Source organism: Callospermophilus lateralis, chromosome 12, assembly GCF_048772815.1.
Source record: "Callospermophilus lateralis isolate mCalLat2 chromosome 12, mCalLat2.hap1, whole genome shotgun sequence".
In the NCBI taxonomy this organism is placed as follows: Eukaryota; Metazoa; Chordata; class Mammalia; order Rodentia; family Sciuridae; genus Callospermophilus; species Callospermophilus lateralis.
In genome coordinates, this window is record NC_135316.1 from 50152054 (window position 1) to 50172571 (window position 20518).

At 30.9% G+C, this 20518-nt stretch overlaps 1 protein-coding gene across 2 annotated transcripts in view; it reads left to right on the plus strand.

Annotated features, from left to right (window-relative positions):
- Positions 1–20518, plus strand: part of Klhl1 (kelch like family member 1) — a 358829-nt gene that overhangs the window by 89428 nt on the left and 248883 nt on the right. Inside the window, exon 2 of one of the 2 annotated variants that reach the window (XM_076872388.2) lies at positions 17443–17625. The exons of the other annotated variant lie outside the window; for it this stretch is intronic. Coding sequence (XP_076728503.2) covers positions 17443–17625 — 183 coding nt within the window. The remainder of the gene's footprint in view (positions 1–17442; positions 17626–20518) is intronic. 2 annotated transcript variants of the gene reach the window in all.

A 20518-nucleotide genomic window follows, 5' to 3' on the forward strand; every position in this document is an offset into this window, starting at 1 on the left:
AAACCAAAAGTGTTCTAGAGATCTGCTGTATGATATAGTCTTATAGGGAATGTAGTACTTTCCACTTAAAGTTTTAAGATTGTAGATCTCATGATAAAGAATAAGGATTTTCTATTGTTTTTACTAATTAATGCCAATATTATATTTCTTTACTGGCAAAGGCTTGAGAGGACACTTTAATAAAAATGAGGCAATGTTTTCTTATTTCATTTTTATTAGATCATTAGAGTTATACATAGTACTTTGGTTCATTCTGACAAAATCATCCATGCTTAGAATGTATGATTTATTCCATTTCATTCCTTGTCCTTCCCACTATTCTCTTTCCTCTCCTCTACTGGTCTTACTAAGGTTCACTTATGTATTTATTTATGATCAGTGCTTTATACATATACATAAAGGTGGGATTCACTTTGGTGTTTTTGTACCTGCACATAGCAAGGTTTTGTTATATTCATTCTGCATTTCCTCCCCTTTTCCATCCATTCTTCCTCTCTCTTGATATCATTTTTCTCCACCACTAATCTTCCCTTTATATTTATGATTCCTTACTTACTCTTATTTTGACAATTTTCTTTGGTGTTCTTAGATATTCTATTTCATCTCAAATGTAAACCACTTTAACCAATTGAAAATAAACAAAAACTTGTTTCTAATGACCAAATATGTAAAGTTTTATGTTCTGCATACTACTAGTAATAGGAAACTTTACATATATTTAAAATAAACTGTTTTAAAAATATTTGAAATAACACCCTAATATCAATAAATTTAATTCTGGAGAGCAAATCTTTGTAACATTTTTATAATTGCTCATGCCAAATCACCATAGAATTTATACTTCTAAATTTACTTAATTATTTTTTATTTTGAATATAAATTTTTATTTTGCTCCAAGTGTCTTAAGCAACCATTTCTATGATATATGTATTTGTGTGTCTTTATATATGTGTATGTACCCATTTATATACTTTAAAAAAAATAATTTGTATAATTTTATTTTGTTGGTATTTTGTTGTTATTATTAATTATGTAATCTTGCTAGTTGTACACTTGGAGAAAATACTTAACTTGTATTCAGGCAAATAAATAATTGTAAAACTTTTTAAAAACACAATAATAAAGGGGGAAAATAGTAAAATTAACAGTGACTATTTTAAGTCAATTCAAAAGAGCAGAGGAACTACATGGAAAATACCTAAAAATGTGCTCAAACTAAAATAGCAATTATGAATATACTAATCATGACCAAAGAAAAGGCCAGGACAAAGGGGAAAGCTGCATAATTCTGAATGCCTAGCATTTCACAGGTCAACTTGTTGATTATTAGTCAATGTATTTATGATGCTTTGTTGTTGTTGTTGTCATTCGGGTCTGTCTCTGTATTCTGGTCCAAAGTTTTTTCCTAACTAACAATACTTAATAGTTCCCCATTCAGAAACTTTGGCTGTATTTCCATCTTCTCATTTCTGTGTTCCATTTCCATTAACCAATCATTTCATAATGAATTTTCATTAGAATACTATTAAAAAACTTCTCACCTGTACCATTTATTGGTCCTTTCTTGCCTTATAGGTAGGTCCCGGGTAAAAGTTATAACTAGTACAAATAAACTAGTAATCAATTATATGAATGATTCTATATGATTTAACACCCAAAGATGGATTTGTATGGTGAAATATGCATTGACCTTTAGGTTTTATAACTTTCATTATATCTCTTGTTCTATACCCATTCTCTTAAGATGCCTTTATATTAAATATGATCTGATCCATGTCTGTATCATTTATGCCCCTGATTACTACAAAAGCCTCCCCCATAAATCTCCCTGTTTGCAGTTCTTCTATTCCCTGTTTGTGTTGATCACTCTGGTCTTTAATGGTTAAATCCTTGAAATAGCTCTCTCCAAAGTGTTCTGTGTTGTACAAGTTCCATGAAATATTAATAATGGTTACCTTCTATGCTAGTTTCCTCCCAGGTTTCATGATAAATGCATTTGGGTGAATGCAGCTAAACAAAATTAAACTCATTTTATTTATTTTCATATCCTTTATTGTTTTCAAGAGTAACAGTGTCTCAAGGGAGATAGCGAGAATATGACATTTTCCAAATCAATCATCTCTTTCTGTATTGATTTCATGATACAGGTGTTCCATGAAACACACCTAATTTAATTCAACTTAAAAGATAAATCTGATTTCTTTAACATGTTATTAAAAGTTTTTTTCATCCTGTAATCTCAGCATACCTCTACAGATATTTTAGGCATCTAGTGACTTACCCCTTTTTCAACATACAACTTTTTCTCTGACTTTTTTGTTTTTCCCTGGAAATTTAATCAATTCACTTATTGATTAATAAAAATTTCTCATACTTCAAGAAAAAGTTTGATTATTGTTGGATTATTAGTTCTTTAAATTGCTTCCAGTCCATAACAGGACAAAATAGTTGCTCGTGATTAGTATGTTCATTATTGCTATTTTAGTTGAGGACATTTTCATGTATTTTTCATGTAGTTCCTCTGCTGTTTTGAATTGACTTAAAAGTAGCTACTGTTAATTTTACTATTTTTCCCTTTTATTATTGTGTTTTAAAATGTTCTGGAATTATTTATTTGCCTGAATACAAGCTAAGTATTTTCTTCTAGTGTGTAACTAGTATTTAAATGTTTATATAGTGTTTTCCCTCCTAATAATAATGATACTATTTCTGTTGCTTCTTTCATTTTGGACATCTGGAATTTTTGGTTTGTTTAAGAATATATTCTACCCAAATTATGTAAAATATGTCTCATCCCAACTGATTTTCTTCTACTTGTTAATAGTTTTGCCATTTAAGTTTAGCACTTTAACATCTAAACTCTGTGATATCAAGTAGCAACTTACATTATTTTAAATATAAAGCAGCAGTGCCAAAATCATTTGTTGACTAATCTTCCCTTTTATAATTGATTTGATGTGTGTTATTGGGTTTATCTTGTATGTATCCTGCATGGGGTTCCCTGAGGTGTTTTGATCTACAGTAAATTAATTATATTTAGGAACTCCTTAGTCATTATGTTTAAAATTTTCTATGCCTATTCTCTCTCACCTTATCTTCTGGGCTTCCAACGAAATCACAGTAGATCACTTGATATTTTCTGATATGAACTTGAAGCTCTGTTAAGTTTTACATTTTTCTTTCTTTCTGTTTTTCATGGACTCTTTCTTCTGCCAAACTTATTCAGTCAATACTATATTTAATATTATATAATAATTATATAATATTTATATAATTTTTATAATATTATATAAATTAAATATATTTAATGCAGTACTATTCTGACAACTCCATTCAATACATCAATGAATTACTTATTTTAAATAATCTACTTTTCTATTCTAGAATTTATTAAAATATTTCTAATATTCTTTGCTTACTATGTATTCATGTTAAGACCCTAATTATCATTAATTAATTTAAAATTAAACATTTATGATAATTCTTTAAAAGTCTTATCTACTATTCAAACATTTAAGTCATTTTAGAATCTTTTTTATTAATCATTTGATTTTTTTCTGTTTTTCTTCTTAACATGTCTTATACTTGCTTAATTGCATGATAGTCACCAATTTTATGAAATAAGGAGTTGGCACATGTTTTATTTTAAAGAGTGCTGAAGTTTGATCTAACAAGGAGTTGTACTACTAATAGCCTGCTTTGATATCATTGGAAATTGATTATACCCTGGATATCTTTTAGCTTTTACTCTACAATGTAATTCTTACTTGTATCTCAAGTTCTTTCTGGTATCTCAGTGGATGCCAGGTAATATAATGTCTTGCACTTTGATCAAAACTACAATATGTCCCAGCACCAAGTGACCTTAAGGATCTCTGCTCCATATCAGCTCTGTAATTCTGATAGTTTTAGGATGTCACCTTGCATTTCTTGTATTTTCCTTTGTCTTAGATCATTTTAAATTCTGCTTATGTATACCCAAAAGCAATTCTTTCAGCATGGTTCTATTAGTCATATATCTTTAAATACATTCATGCCTAACTCCTCATATAAATTATATAAGTACAAGATTCTGAGTTTGTTATATAAGTATGTAATTATATGAATATAAATGTTCTTGAGGTTTTGGCTGTTCCCATTTTTAATAGGCCAATGCAGTTCTTCACTGACCTTCATGACAGAATATATTATTGCTAAGTGCTACCTTAGTCAGTCTCCTTGCTTACACAATCCTTTTCAGCCACATTTTGCAAACTACCAATTTTTTTAGTTCTTGGCTTTTGTCCTCCTACAGTCTCGCTTTCCTCTGGATTTTGTGGGAATCTCCAAGTGATCAAAGGAAAATTTATAATTGAAACTGTTAACTGTTAAATCCTCAAGCACTAAGTTTTCATAATTTAAGCAGAATTTCATGTGTTCCTGTAATAGTGAGAGAATCCACTTATATCAGAACTCTCTATAAAGCAGACGTGTGATTTTACCTTTTGGGAAGACTGGGATATCCCTCATGAGTTCTGTGGCAGACATACAATGAAATTATCACCAATAATCTCTGGCTTCTGGTAATCATGCTTTTGAGTATTCCTCTTTGTTTAAGTATTAACAGTTCCCATGACCTGTTTCTAGCCAGCAGAACATGACAAAGATGATGTAATATCACTCCTTTTATTATGTAACATCATGTAAACTGCCAGCTTACATCCAGACTCAGTTGAGAGATCCTATATGTTGACATGATGAAGATGCTGGAAAGAAATGTGAGTGACCTTGAGGAACTGTGGGCACCTCTAAGAATTCAGCAGATCCTCTAAGACCTGGGAGCAAGCTAGAAGTTGTCATCAAGAAACATGGTCCTTATTCTATAAACACAAAGAAATGAGTTGCCAACAAATTGGATGAGATTGAATGCAGATTCCTTCCTAATTGATCCTTCAGATAGGAGTATATCTGTTCAACACTTTGTTGCAGCCTTATTAAACATGATCAGGGGAATAACAAATCTGTACTCTTGATTGAACAGAGGTCTGGTTGTTTAGAGCTGGTAGTTCTATGGTCATTAGTTATTATTAATGGAAAGTTAATACAAGGACTTATTGGTTGAAGTAGAAATGATGAAACAATAGAAATAGGTACCAAAGAGATTGAACCGTATGTCACATCATGTATTTCAGTATGTGTTTGAGCCCATTTTTCGATGTACATTTTGATATAACAATAAAGTATTTATGCTCACATGCTTCTTTGTGATTTTTTAAATCATAGTTGGCTGAGATGTGCTCCCAAAAATTTCCTAGGCTCTAATTTTCCAAGTGGAATTGCCAGATGGTCAATATAGCTTTCTTGTTAGTCACAGTCACTTCTATTATTATTTGATCTTCTGTGTTAAATGCCTAAGTCACAGAACACTTTGTACAGTAGCCCAGGCATTGAACAGAGGCCTCTCTTGAGCTGCACTGGTAGACTTGTATATATACATATATACATAGATATACATATATGTATATGTATATATATATATATATTTGTACATATATATAAAACTATATGTATGTGCATATATCAAATATATACATGTATATATTATACAAAAATAATATATGAAGTATTGGATATAAATATATATGTATAATTTCTTTATTTTGTAGGTAAAATGTGAGATAGATCTTGACCAATAGCTATGTTATAACAAATGTAATCAGCAGTGATGATAATTGAAGTTGATATTCCAGATGTGATATTTTTGCAGATGAAAATCACCTCAGTCCCTAAAATCTAATATGTAGCTATTAACTTCCTATGAGATTTTCTGAAAATCAACAGGGAGAACAGCCTCCCTGTCTGTGCGCACCTGTGCAAACAAGCACACACACACACACACACACACACACACACACACACTACTCTTGCTTACAAAAGAAAAAAGAAATTTTGGCAAATGGAACAACAAGGCTGAACCTGGAACACATTATTTTAAGTGAAATAAACCAGTCACGGAAGTACAAGTACTGAATGATTCCACTTATATGTGGAATCTAAACGCATCAAATAAGGAAGCAGAATGAATGGTCATTGCCAGAAGCTGTAAATAGGGATAGGGAGGTGTCAGCGTTTTTAGTCCCCCCCCCTTTCCTCCTGACCTGCGGGAGAGATGGGGAATGGGGAGAGCACCCCCCCTACACACTACCAGGATGAGGGCCCACTGACCCCCGGGACCCAGCCTTCCCTGGCCATAGGACAATCAGGGGCATCAGGGAGACTAGTCAAAGCAGGATCTCCTTTATTGAGAAAACACACACAGCTAATATAATGTACAGGAACCAATCATGGTTAAAGGTCAGCAGGGTGGGGAGAGTTCACATCTACACCCATCCTACAGGCAGTAATGGGAGACAGGACCTGTCCAGGGCAGAAGGGTTCTGAGCCTATCCTAGAGGTGGTCAGATTCTTCATCACAACCCATGGCAATGCCTTCTGGCTAATGGCTAGGTGTTCTCTTAGCCATTTGTGGCCCCAGGATTGGGAAGTGGATAGCAACCAGCAAGTTAAGTTTCCTCTTTTCTGATGCAACATGCCCCATGTTACATCATGCCCTACAGGGAGGAAGTAAATGGGATGCTGCTATTCAATAAATACAGAGGTTCAATTATTTATGATGAATAAGTTCCATACATCTGTTGTACAATTTTGTTTTTACAATTAATGTTATACAACTAAAATTTGGTTGAGAGAGCACATCTCTTATTAAGAATTTTTACCAAAATATTAATTAAAAATAAAAGGAAAAATAAATTTGAATAGTTTTTTTCTAAAAACCAGCAATTTTTTAACATGCTAAAATGTTAATACTCCTAGAATTTTCACCAATATGAAAGAACTCAAGTTTTGAAGTATTATTCTATTCTAATTTTAAGAAGACATCTTGGTATTTCCTACCCATCAGATTCAGTAATCACAATATCACCAATGTCATGGACAATTGTTGTTTTATGGATTATCAAGGTGACCAAGACTCTTGCAGGTTACCTAATGAAGGTGAGTTGTCATTCTCCTATGGTAAGATATTGGAGTAAGGCTGTTCTCCTTGTTGGGGCAATGCAAACATGTTCTGATTTCCCTAACACATTGATTAAAAATATATATATATATAATGGGAACTTGATAGCTAAATACCAAGTTTCAGGAACTATGAGTTGATTTTCTTTTATAAAAATAATACAACCAGAATATCAAATTCAATTATCATTATTGCTTGATTGCATTTGCAATAATGTAGTTATTATTTAAGATCCATCTGGCATTTTTTCCCTAACAAATGAATGAATTTATGGTATAATTGAATCTCTGCTTTTTCATATTTTAAGCTTTTAATGTAATACTAATGTATGCGATTTTTTTTTTTATAAATGCAGTGAAGTTTTGGGTTTACTACTGTTGTGGACATATGGTAGGAGTTCATTTAACAAATTTTTTCCCTAATATGCCTGACTCTGTGGTTTATAAAATCAGTATGAAAAACATGACAGTTTCTAAATACATCTTTAGTAACTGTGCATTCTTATACTGATTAACTAGTATAGGTGAAGTCCATTGATCCAGTGACAACATCAGGATATGGATTTGGGTAAGTATGAAATATATTATTGGCTTTCAAAAGTTTTTCTCTGTCTGGTCACACAATTTAGCATTTTAGAGTAGTGAACTACTCACTTTAGTTCATAGATAATGTTTAATAACTCCTGGATTTTTTTGGTACTCTCCATTTTCTAATATCAAATATTTGGGGAAAACATGAATAAATATTCTCAATACAGAATTGTAGCAGTTGTACAGACTACTTCCTTTAAAAACCCAGACTTAAAATCAATTAAGTTGCTTTGAATCTCTGAGTTGATAAATTAAGAAACTTGAGAAGAGAACATAATGAAACATGGTAATTTAACTCTGATTTCTGCAGAAAATGTCTGAATATTTCCAATTAAATAGACCAAGTAACAATGTAGAAAACTGTCCATCTCTTACATACTGGTACCTCATATAATCATCTTGTTACCTCCAAAGACATATATTCACTGAATGTGACTTCATTCCTATAGTAATAACAGGGAACAGCAAACTTTTTGTGTGTGTAATGAGTGAGGTAGTAGATAATTTACATTTGGGGGAAATATGGTCTCTGTCATAACTACTCAACATTATTGTTATCACAAGAAAGCAGACATAGGCAATATATAATGAAATGAGTGTGAATGTTCTAGAATAAGATTCATTTTTATTTTTAATTTAATTGGTGTACAGTAATTGTATATGTTATGGGGTATAGTAATGACAAGTTGATACATGTATACAGTACATAATGATAAAAAAGAATTAAAATTTTATTCACAAAAAAATGTAGTAGTATTCATTGTTTATAGGACACAGGTCTCCACATTGTCTTTGGTACAATATTGCCATTGACATGAAATGGCTCAATTCAATTGTGTCATCAGAGTCTTAGTTTACTTAACAGAGACATCAAAGTATGCTACTGGACTTCTTGTCAATGAATTCCTTATTGGCAAAAGGAGCCTTCTCTAGAACACCCAGTAGTTATGGCCAAATAGATTGGCCACAATAGATTAATTATATAATTTCTGTGGCCACTAGTAGTATTGTATATGCTCTAAAGTATGCCTAGGAAATGTTGCCATTGCAGATGCTAGGACTCCTTATATTAACCCATAAAAGACAATAAGCCACCCCTCTGAATGCTGGAGCCACATCAATTCAGTTCATCCAATTCATTCTTAATGTGACATCCTGTGAATCTTTTTCTACATGTGTTTCCTAGGTACCTGTCTATATAAATTAGTACAATATCATGTAATTCCTTTGATGTGTGATGTATTCCCAGCATAGACATTATTTTTTTTCCTTCATACCATGAAGAGAGTTATAAGCCTGGGGATAATAAAGCATCTTGGGAAGGTCCTAAGGAAACATGGTATTACATTGAAAAGCATCTGCTTTTTATAAAAACCTGGTGAAAGATTCAAAGAAACTTGATGCAACAGTAGGTTAATTTCCTCTGAAGAGGAGATGGTTCTGCTTCTACAATCAAGGGAATCTAAAGAAAATGGTTCAAGGTTCTTGTTTTTTCTTGTGTTGCCACAGTTGTCCCCAAGTCTAATAGTGTCACCCCTATTCAACCAAGCCTCATTCAAATCATAACTGATTCAATGAACTTGTACATTAAACAGGCATTGTGATTTTTGTCAAAATTAGATTAGGGGCCTGCTCCTTCTATGTGTTTGTTCTGGTTTCATTAGAAATAAAGGGTGTTTTAAATCCATGGAAGCATTCTCTTTCTTCTGTACATTGAGTTTGGAATGCTAGGCCCTAAAATTATCATTCATTATTTCTTTATAAACTCTCTAGCACAACTCATAGTTCTTATAACTTATAGTGTTGCTAAATCAATACATTTTAATTCTTTTTTCCTACTAGCTGCTCATGCTATATCTTTATTCTGGTTATTTTGAATAAAAGTGATGTCTAAGCACTGGATTTTTAGTGCTCCATTTCCAACCTAAAAATATCATATGTGTATTTCCCAAATATGTTAAGCTCTCAAATTCCCAATTTGTTGTCAGTATCCTGGGGCCACTGCTCTAATCGGAAAGAGCCCCTGTACAGAATAAAGTCACACTGTTTCAAACAAAGATGTTTAATGAAGATATACTTACCTAGGTATTGGCTATATTAGAGGAACAAGGTAGTTATATGACATTCAGATTAGAACACTGGGAGGCCATTACCACCTCTAAGCTGGAAGAACAAGAGGAAGAAATGATACACCTGAAGCCTAGAATCAACTGGCAACTATATAATGTCTGTGTAGAATGAATTGACTCTTGGAGGAATGTGTGTAGATAAAGTACCCCACAGGGAGAGAACAGGAATATAGTAAGTTTCATTCTTCACTCTCATCAGTCTCCTCTTTCTGGCCACTGCATAAACCAAGACTCTGTACTGAAGATTCTCTGCCTTAAACATTCCTCAGAATCACTGCAGGTCTTGAAAAACAAATCCATTTTGTAATGATGGGTGGAAATATTGCAGAAGATGGTATGTACAGGGATTTGGTTCCTTCTGTGGAAGACAACAGGTTACACAAGGCAGTAAATAAGTGTGATCTAAAGGGCTATGTGGGGAAGGGGCAACAAATAACATCTTAAACATCTGAAATAAGTTTTCTTTCTCAAAAATCTATTGTATGTAAATGGTATAAATTAATTCAATGTACGACTGACCACACACAGGAAAATTAGCAGATGCAATTGCTACTAAATCTGAGTAGTCCTACTCATGGTAGGTCAATTTTATCTGATATGAATTACTAATCAATATGGTTAGAAAAATAAAGTTCAGTCAAGTTATTCACATTCTAAGAAAAGCATACATTTTCCTCTACAGCATATTTATACAATGAGAATGCAAAAAAAAAAAATGCTCTTTTGCATTGACTACATGTCTGTCTATAGTTATTTAGGTAAATAATAAATTCACATCTTACTTTGATGTTTGTCTTGCAATGTCTAGATAGATACAAAGGAAGAACTTTAATGTAAGAATAGGGACTCCAAATGTCATCCTTTCTCTAGCATTCCACAAGAAATATTTATCCAATTTCTTTACTCTGGAGTAATCAAGTGAAATAGAGGGTGTTTTTTATTGTTGTTGTTGTTGTTGTTTGCTTGTTTTTTTTTTTTTTTTTTTTTGTGGGGGATATCTTTACCTGAAAGTCTTAAATTGAATTCGGGCCTCGTTATTTTCCAGTTTCATTGTCTAGAGGGATTTTTTTTTTTCCTTTTTGCTATTCTACATATTGGTCTCCTCACTTGTAAAATAAGGATTTTAATAATTCTGACCGTCTTTATATCCTCAAAGAACCAGCTGAACAATATCTTCCTCCATGCAGCCTTCCTTTCATTTACACAACCCGTATATAGGGTCAGGTGATTACATTTCTTCTCTTTGAATCCCAGTTTTTGTATTATTACTTTTATAACATATTTCTTTTATTAACTTTGTTTCCCCCAAGCAACTAGTTGTTCTGAATTACTGAGAGCTATTTATTTATCTTCATTTTTATATTTTTGCTTTAGTATATCAGCTCAGATAGTAGGCACTAAATAAATGACTGCTGAATTAAATTGTGAATGAATTATTTGGAAAAAAATGAAAGGTAGTTTTTTTTTAATACCTTCATTTTGTTTATTTATTTTTATATGGTGATGAGGATCTAACCCAGTGGGAGGCAAGTGCTCTGCCATAGAGCCACAACCCCAGCCCCACCCCCAAAGGGCTTTTTAATTGTAAAATAACCTATAAGTCAATGCTAATTTACTGAAATGAAGTGTTTGAATGGATCCCAAAGTTTCTGGCCACTGAATAAACCAAGACTCAGTATTGAAGATTCTCTACCTTAAACATTCCTCAGAATCACTGCAGGCCTTGATTCAGTAGGTCCAAGGTAGTATACTTGGCAGTTCTAACAAGTTCACAGGAGAATTGATGTGGCTGGCTCAGGGGCAAGTAAGTCTTCTAGAACCACACATCTTATATCAATTGAATTTCAAGAACATTTTCTATAAAAGTAAGTCCAATATTTTATATATAAAATTCTTTTTAGTTTATGGTATTAAATTTTCACACCATATTCATTTCCTGCTTTCATCCAAATGAGGAGACCAAATATCACAACATAAAAATCATTTAACTTGTATTTTTGGTCAAATATTAAATACAAAGAAAGATATCTTAATTGTTTTTAAGAATAGACTGGAAGGATTTTTGAAGGAGGTAAATTTTCATTACAGATAGAAGGACTAGAAAAATGTGGAAAAACCTGGTTTTGTGTTATCTGTGATTGCTGTCATTGCTTTTCTTGATAATGATGTATATTAAAGGAGGAGACAGAAAAAGTACTTTTTATTCCTATATGTTTTAGAAATAACTTTTTCAGCAAGATTTTTTTAAATGAAAAACTTTCATATTTCAAATTGCAAGTAAAACATTTATCGCCTGATGCAGGGGTGCATGCCTGTAATCCCAGCAGCTCAGGAGGCTGAGACAGAAGTATGCAGAGTCCAAAAGCCAGTCTCAGCCAAAACAAAGCACTAAGTAACTCAATGTCTCTAAATAAAATACAAAATAGGGCTGAGGGATGTGGCTCAGTGGTCGAATGCCCCTAAATTCAACCCCTAGTATGAAAAAAATATATATTGTACTTCATTTAGTGCAAGCAGCAGTTTTTTCTATCAAGTATGTTTTCATAGGAACTCTTTATTTCTGTTATTTTGAAAAATTTACACTTTCAGGATATCTATGGGTGTGAACATCTGTATGACATATTTTATTATAGATACCTGTGTATATCTCTATCTGTATATTTTAATTATGTCATTTATAAATGTCATACACAGGCAAAGCACATCTTGGTGTTAGCCAACAGGACCTTAGTAGAACAGTGGAGGAGGGGAGATACTTCTTGCAATTTCCTTTCTTATTACTTTTTCTTTTTCCTTTAAAACTAATTTTGTTTTCTGATAATTTTGTTTTCTGATAATTCATTAACAAGGCAAAAAGTACAAGTTTTGGATAGTTGAAAATGTAAATAAAACACATTTCTTTTATTAATGTACTTCAGAAATGAATTTGAAGTTTTTTCTAGTTCATCTCAGAGTAATTGCTATGAAGAATATTTTCCTTTTTATTGTTGTATCAGAAAATGAATGAAGTAATATTCACTTTTCTAGGAATTTCTGTTTGGAAAAGATAATTAATTGTCATTTTACTCCTGACTAGTTAATTTGAAGAAAATAAAATGACACTATATGTTCAATACTTATTTTTATTTTGACCATAGATATTTTGTGAATGCTGAACTAGAATAATTCAAACATATTTCATTTCTAGTAAGAATTAATGGAGCTGAAGGAAAACTTTATTGTAGATTGATATATAATGAACAGTTTTTAAGCATTTAAATAGTTTAGTGTACAGCATATGTATATGTACAGTTTTTCTCTTCTAAAAAGAGATTAGTTTATTCCTCTTTAAGTTTTATTTGGTATGAAGAATCTATGACAAAATCCTCTTTTACTGTGAAAAAATTATTCTAACAATAATCAAATTAAGATTTTATTAATATTAAATCTTAATTTTCACAAATGATTACTATGTCAAAAGTTTAAACTATTAAATCTATCTTAAGTGTCTTGATATAACTTTGGCTTTCTTTCATTTGATTTTCTATTTCCTCAAAATTAAATTATTTCCAAGAACTTGAAGTTTGGGAAGCAGAATTTTGGGGGGAAAACTGCTTATGGAAGTATATGTTTAGATAACTTTAACAATTTTTACCAGCATAAAATTTTACCAACATTCCATGACAATAAAATAACTGAAGGTAATTAACATAGTATTATAAATTAATGGCAGTTATATATACAAGATTGATTTAGTTTTCAAGTAAGGTTCATTTAATTTTAAAACTTTAGGTACACTAATAGAAAAGGATATAGTAAGAGAAAACATAAAATGAGATTCATGGGTATTGCCTAATCAGTCATTTACATATTACATATTTACATATCAATTATGGACTGCATTACATTAGAAGTATTTTTATAATTTTATCACATTTTGCAAATCAAGAATTTTCTTCTGAGAAGTTTCTTTTATTTCTAGAATTCTCTTTTTTGTGTGTGCAAGAATTTTTAGTGGGCTGGGGATGTGTCTCAAGCGGTAGCCGATCGCCTGGCATGTGTGCGACCCGGGTTGGATCCTCAGCACCACATACAAAAAAAGATGTTGTGTCCGCCGAAAACTAAAAATATAAATATATAAATAAATAAATAAATAAATATATATATATATATATATATATATAAACAGAATTTTTAGCATCTAAATTTGGTTTGTCAACCATTCTGATCATTCTGTCAACAATTTTCTTTGAGTTTAAAGTTCTTAAAAATATTTGTTATGTAAATTTTGTAATTTCAAATATTTAAAAATCCTTTAGTATAAAATAGGGATAGTTATGAACTATTAATTTTAGAATTTTAAAGCAAAACATCAAATACATTATTTCCTTTGTGGGAATAATTTTTTTTTCAAGCAACATGTTGCATCATGTACATATAACTTATGATATGTACATATATATATTTACAGTTTCACATCCACTGTTTCTTTGAAAATAAACTTCAAACTTATGTTACAACTGCTTTAAAATATATACTTTCTTTCTACAATCATGATATTAGAAGTTATTTAAAATCATATTACATTTTATAGACACTAATTGAGACCAGAACCCACTGATGTATCAAGAATATATTAACTTTTTTTTTGGTTCATTAGTCACACTTCTTTTTATTTTTCTACCCTACCCATTTGTGTATATATATATATATGTATGTGTACATGTGCTTCAATATTCTGATAAAAAGCCTTACTTAAAATTTTAATTATCTTATAAAATAAAATTGTACCCAGAAGCAACATTAATGGCTATATTCATTTTTCTTGGTTCTAAGTAGCAGCACCTGCTGCTTGAACTTTATCTATTATCATATATCTAGTATCTAAATCTCTCTTGGGTGTTATTAAAAGAATTGAAAATTAGTGTGCTTAGCATAACTAAGCATTTATTTTGAACAATGTTTGTGCTATGATGCTGATATATAAAATGATGCTTTTATTATTTAATGTTTTACTGCAAAGTGGCTTATTCATTTATCTATTTAAATTTCTTTTTTTTCTCTTTATTTTTGATCAGTTTTTGAACTTTAATATTTTTTAATGATGACTTTATGGTTTGTTATTAAAATATGTGCCTCACATAAAATATTTAAGCATTTTTAAACAAGGCATTCTGAAAAGACATACATTAACTGAAATACTAAATTACTTGACTAAATCAGGATTTTTTCACTCCAGTCCACCCATATTTCACTACAGTTAGTTCCTTTCCTAGAACTGTATAAATATGGGCAATTTCTTTCTTTGACATTACATAAATGTTCTTTAATATATTTTTTAAACAAAATCTAATTCTTATCTCTCAAAGGAAATAAAAAAACTCCTTGCAAATTTATTTTGTCATTTAATTTAACACCACAGGAAATCATTTAATTGCTATTACTACAAATATTAAACAGTGTTCAAAACATTTTTGTATATTTTAAACTTTGAAGGTCTTATTTGTTAAATTAATAAGACTGGATATGTGATAGAATTAAGTTAAATAGTAAAGCTTAATTTAAAAATCATTCCTATCTTGAAACAAAGGTCAACAAAAATGAATCTTACCCAAGTTTGGGATCAGGAAATGATTTATGAGGAAATGTTCAAAAGAAAATTAAGTCAAAACCAATATAGCCATTTATATAACAGATTGGTTGGCCTTGAAGAAAGTGACTTATTCTCAGATATAATATGGACAGGCTCAAAACAAGAGAACTTTAAGAAAAAAGTCTAGGAAAATACTTGAATTCAGAAAAAAAGTTTTGGAGTCTACTTTATAGTGCTCCAATCTTTTAATATTTATTCTTTTAAATTACTTTCAAAAAATTTTAGAAAAGGCTCAAATGTATCTAGATTAGATAAGAGAAGTTTCTATCTTGACAGGAATTAACCTTTTTACCCTGAATAAATCCTACCAAATATTATACTCTTATATTTCTAGAGTCTCACTAAGTTCTAAGATTGTCAGATTCTATTTCTTTTCAGTAATTGTCTTAATATTTCATCCACCACATTTTGGATGATAAGCATGGTGGATTATTTTCTTGCTAACATCTCTGAACTATTTAGTGAAGTGTATAACTTTCTGCCTTATGTTATTTCATTTAATTTCTAAGTAACAAATAGAATGGATTATATCCAGGATCTGGATGTAACCTTTGTTCCAAGCCCTGAGTAAAAAATAATTTGGAGTCATTCTGCTAGACTGTCTTTACTATCTTAAATTTTAGATCCTATTCATGAATTCTGGGTTCAACATCAGAAAATTCTGGGTATCTTTGGAGGCTTTTTTTTTTTTAATCTCTTTTGGCAACCTACCTGACTCCATTTTCCTTATGTATCTGACAGATAAAATGTTTATTCTAGACTTAAAAATATACCTTGCAGTGATGGGGTGTGGCTCAGTGGTAGAGTTCTCGCCTAGCATGCATGAGGCACTGGGTTTGATCCTCAGTACCACATTAAAAAGAAAAATTTAAAAATAAAGATATTGTGTCCACCTAAAACTAAAAAATAAATATAAAAAAATACCTTGCAGACATTTGTGATTAAATGTTCAATGTGTTAATGTGCGCATGAATTCTGCTGTTCTTGCCACATGTGCCTGAACCTGATTCACAAAATATGTGCTGAGAAATGACCATATTCTGGGGTTGTAATTTGCAAACTTGTGAAAGACAAAGATATGAGGTAGCAAAAAGTTGTATTAGTTTTAAATATTTAAAGGAAAATTTGTAAGGTATGATGGAAATTACCATATTGTATAGACAAATTTGTATATATAATTTTAATGAATTTAGTTTTGTAAGATTCTTAGTAGATTCTTTTGGATTCTCTTTGTTTGCAAACACATTTTTTGGAAATACCAATAATAAACTTTTTTATCTGGCAATTATGGGTTCAATTTTGTTTGTTTACTTCATACTGAGAAGAACCTTTAAAAATATGTGACATAAGAGTAGTGTTAATGTATCTCATTCGGATTCTCAAGGAAAGAAAAGTTTCAATCAAGTATAATGTTTGCAAAATAAATGTGTTAGATAGCTTTATATGAAAGAATGTGTATTTTAATTAATCACAGTTACTTGTGATTCATTAACCTTTTTACATATATTTCTGTCTTTGGCTGCTAATATTGTGCTTCAGATTTGGGCTAATATGTTTTGGAAGAAATAATGCTCTATACACTAAACATTATGTCTTTCAAGTTCATTCTTGCGCTCAAATTACAGGATTTTATTTTTTATTATGAATGAATAGGATTCCATTGTGTAAATACAACACATTTTCTGTGACATGTTTTAATGTTTCCTTGTTAATTGATTTTAGAATAAACAATAACAATTTATTTGTATGATGTTTCAGATTTACTAAATTAATAATCTAATAAATACAGAAAGTCTATTTTAAAGTCCTTTTTTTTAACAAAACAGAAAAATTTCAATTCATTCATTGCATCCCCCTTCAAATTGTTTAACCCAAATTAGATTTTTCAGACTTGTTTCATTGGATTTGCATAAAATATTTTGAAAATAGGTTCAGCTGGATTTTTTTTCTAAAACTTTCTAAAAAGAATCTACATATCATGCTTGATAATTGGTAGTATTTTGTATAAACACAATCCTGTGTGTCTGTGATTTACAGGGTCTCATCAACCAGTCATTCACTGACACCTCAAAGTGATTTGGACTCTAGTAGCTCTGAAGAATTCTATCAAGCAGTTCACCATGCTGAGCAAACCTTCAGAAAGATGGAGAGTTACTTGAAGCAGCAGCAACTCTGTGATGTTATCCTGATTGTTGGGAACCGAAAGATACCTGCACATAGGTATAATAGTTTTTCTATATTGGAAATTTGCACTCATATATTGAAACCTGATAGACTGATATGAAGATTGTAGAATACTCTTAAGATTACAGGAATACGGATCAACATTTCTAAGAAATCTTGGAATTTTGTCATTTTTATTCTTTATCTGGGGGGGGAAGTTATAATGTTATTATTTATAGTGAGCTGTCTTTTTTAGGAAAGAAAATAAATATATTGAGTTAATAACACATAACTCTGATAATAACTTTATAGGAAAAATGCTCCTTTTGTAACTCAAAATAATACTAAATTAAATTATAATTTAGGATATATGCCCAAAATTTGAAATAAGGTATATTATTCTGTCATAATTTTTAAAAATCAGGTTATTTGAATATATATTGTTTATTTTAATTAGAGAATTCAAAGTTGATTTCAGATTCATATTAACAACTTTATTTTGCACTTATTAAAATTAGCTTATAGGATACCAATATTATTAAACCCATCATGTTTTAAAGCTAATACTTCCCAACATTCTTAAAAAATTTTATTATTAATAATTCCAAGTTGCTAGATAGCTAATTATTTTGTACTTTATGAATTTATCAATATCCTTTTGAAAATCCATTGAATTTGATGGTGATTTTCTACTTAATTTCTCCGTTTATTTGTAGTTTTATGTGAGAAAAGAATTTAAAGTTTTATATTGGCTACTTTAAATAGCCAAATTCAATCTAGCCTTCTTATCTGTTGGTGTCAACCAATCACAGATCATAAATTTTAAGTTGCATAAGTATTAAATATTTACAGAATGTTTTTCTTGTCATTATTACATAAGCAATACATTGATGTAGCATTTACATTTTATTAGGGATTATAAGTGATCTATTAATCTATAAAAAACCTGGGATGGTATGCATAAATTATATGCAAACACTACAAAATTTTATATAAAGGACTTGAATATCCTTAGAGTTTGGTATTTTTGGGATTCTTGGAACTAATCTGCTGTAGATACTGGGGAATGACTATATGTCTACAAAAAATTTTAGATTATCTGTGTGTATGTCACATTTTATGCTAATGAATTAGCAGAAAAAAATAAATCATCCATAGGAAAATATTTCTAATATTCTCCTCTTTTATTTAATTAACATTAAATGTTATTATCTTCATTTATATAAACATCTATATCTATTTATTACTATAGTTTTAAATATCTGTCTATAATTATAGCAATATATAACCGAATATACATACACACATACTCCTATATGTGTACTAAAATGAATTCAGAAAAATATGGAAAAATTCAGAAACGTTCCACACTGTATCTCCTGTACCATTTGTTCTTCATCCCTCCTTTTCTTTCCTGCCTTTTTGATGATTTCTTTATTATCCTTTTTTTTTTTTTTTAAATCTGGCCTATTTATTTGGGCTTCACCAGTTTCCCCCAAATCTGTCTCACTTCAGGTCACTGCTGCACTTAGAACATGGGTCTGTCCAACACTGAACAAGCACATCACCAAGCAGACCTTTTGGGCAAGGGCAAGGGCAAAAGCCTCACTGTTCGGTATCTTCACATGTTCCTGTGCCACCTCATGCACAGCCCATAAAAAACCTTCAAACAGGACACATTCTTTTCTTTTTTTGGCTCTAGTATTGTCATAAATGTTTGCACTTTATCATAAAATCTCCAGTTTATTATTATTTTTTGTTTAAACAAATGTCTTTTTGAAATTTGTTGGGATTTTTGTTTTTATTTTTTTGGTATTGGGGATAGAACTCGGGGGCACTTGACCACTGAGCCACAGCCTCATTTTGTATTTTATTTAGAGACAGGGTCTCACTGAGTTGCTTAGCACCTTGCTGTTTTTGAGGCTGTCTTTGAAATTATGATCCTCCTGTCTCAGCCTCCCGAGCTGCTGAGATGACAGACGTGTGCCACAACTCCTGGCCTTATAAAATATTTTTTGTGCCAAAATAAAGATACAAATTTTATCAGTAAAACCATGTACAGTTACTGGCATCAAGTACATGAAATTGTTATGCAGTCACCACTGTCTCTTTTCAGAGGCTTCTGTCTCCACCAACAGACTCTGTGCCCGTCGAGCAATGCCTCCCACTACCCTGCTTCCCCAAGTTTTTCCTTTTTGCTCCTGCAAGTCTGTGAAGACTGTTTGAATAATCTAGGTCATGTAGGGTCTAACCTTTCTATAATATACTATTTATTTTTATTTTTAAAATAATATTATGAAATTGAATTATCCTCTGCAAGAGAGTAATTATTCTTCATTGCTGTTGAGAAAAATAGTCAGTGTTGTAATATGTGCAATATATATGTGTGTGTATGTGTGTGTGTGTGCTTAAGGAGACAAGGGGCCTATAATCTACTCAAAAGAGTAATACATAAAATGTTTATTTTTAAAGAAAAGACACAGAGTCTCTGGTCTAATGACTAGGTCTTTGATCCACTTTGAGTTTTTTACACGGTAAGAGATGGGAGTTAAATTTCATTCTGCTACATATGGATTTCCTCATGTACAGCCATAAGACTGGGATCCTAATTAGAATAAGACATAATCCATGTTTGTATAAATATGTCAAAATATACTTTACTGTCATGTATTTAAAATAAAGAACAAATAGAAAAAAAAGAAAATTGCCATTCCAAAAAAAGGAGCAGAGACATAATTTATATTATCTAGTCATATTTTATTAGACATAACTTGATATTTTCTTTTTCATTAGAACCATTTATAATCATTATGTTATGTGGTTGTTCTTTATGCATAATATTTCACATTGTTTTCAAAACAGACTGAGGCACGTTAAGTTTATTTGAACAGACAACATTTTACCAATCAGAGCCTCACCAAAAGGGTTGGAAGGAAAACTTTCCTAAGGT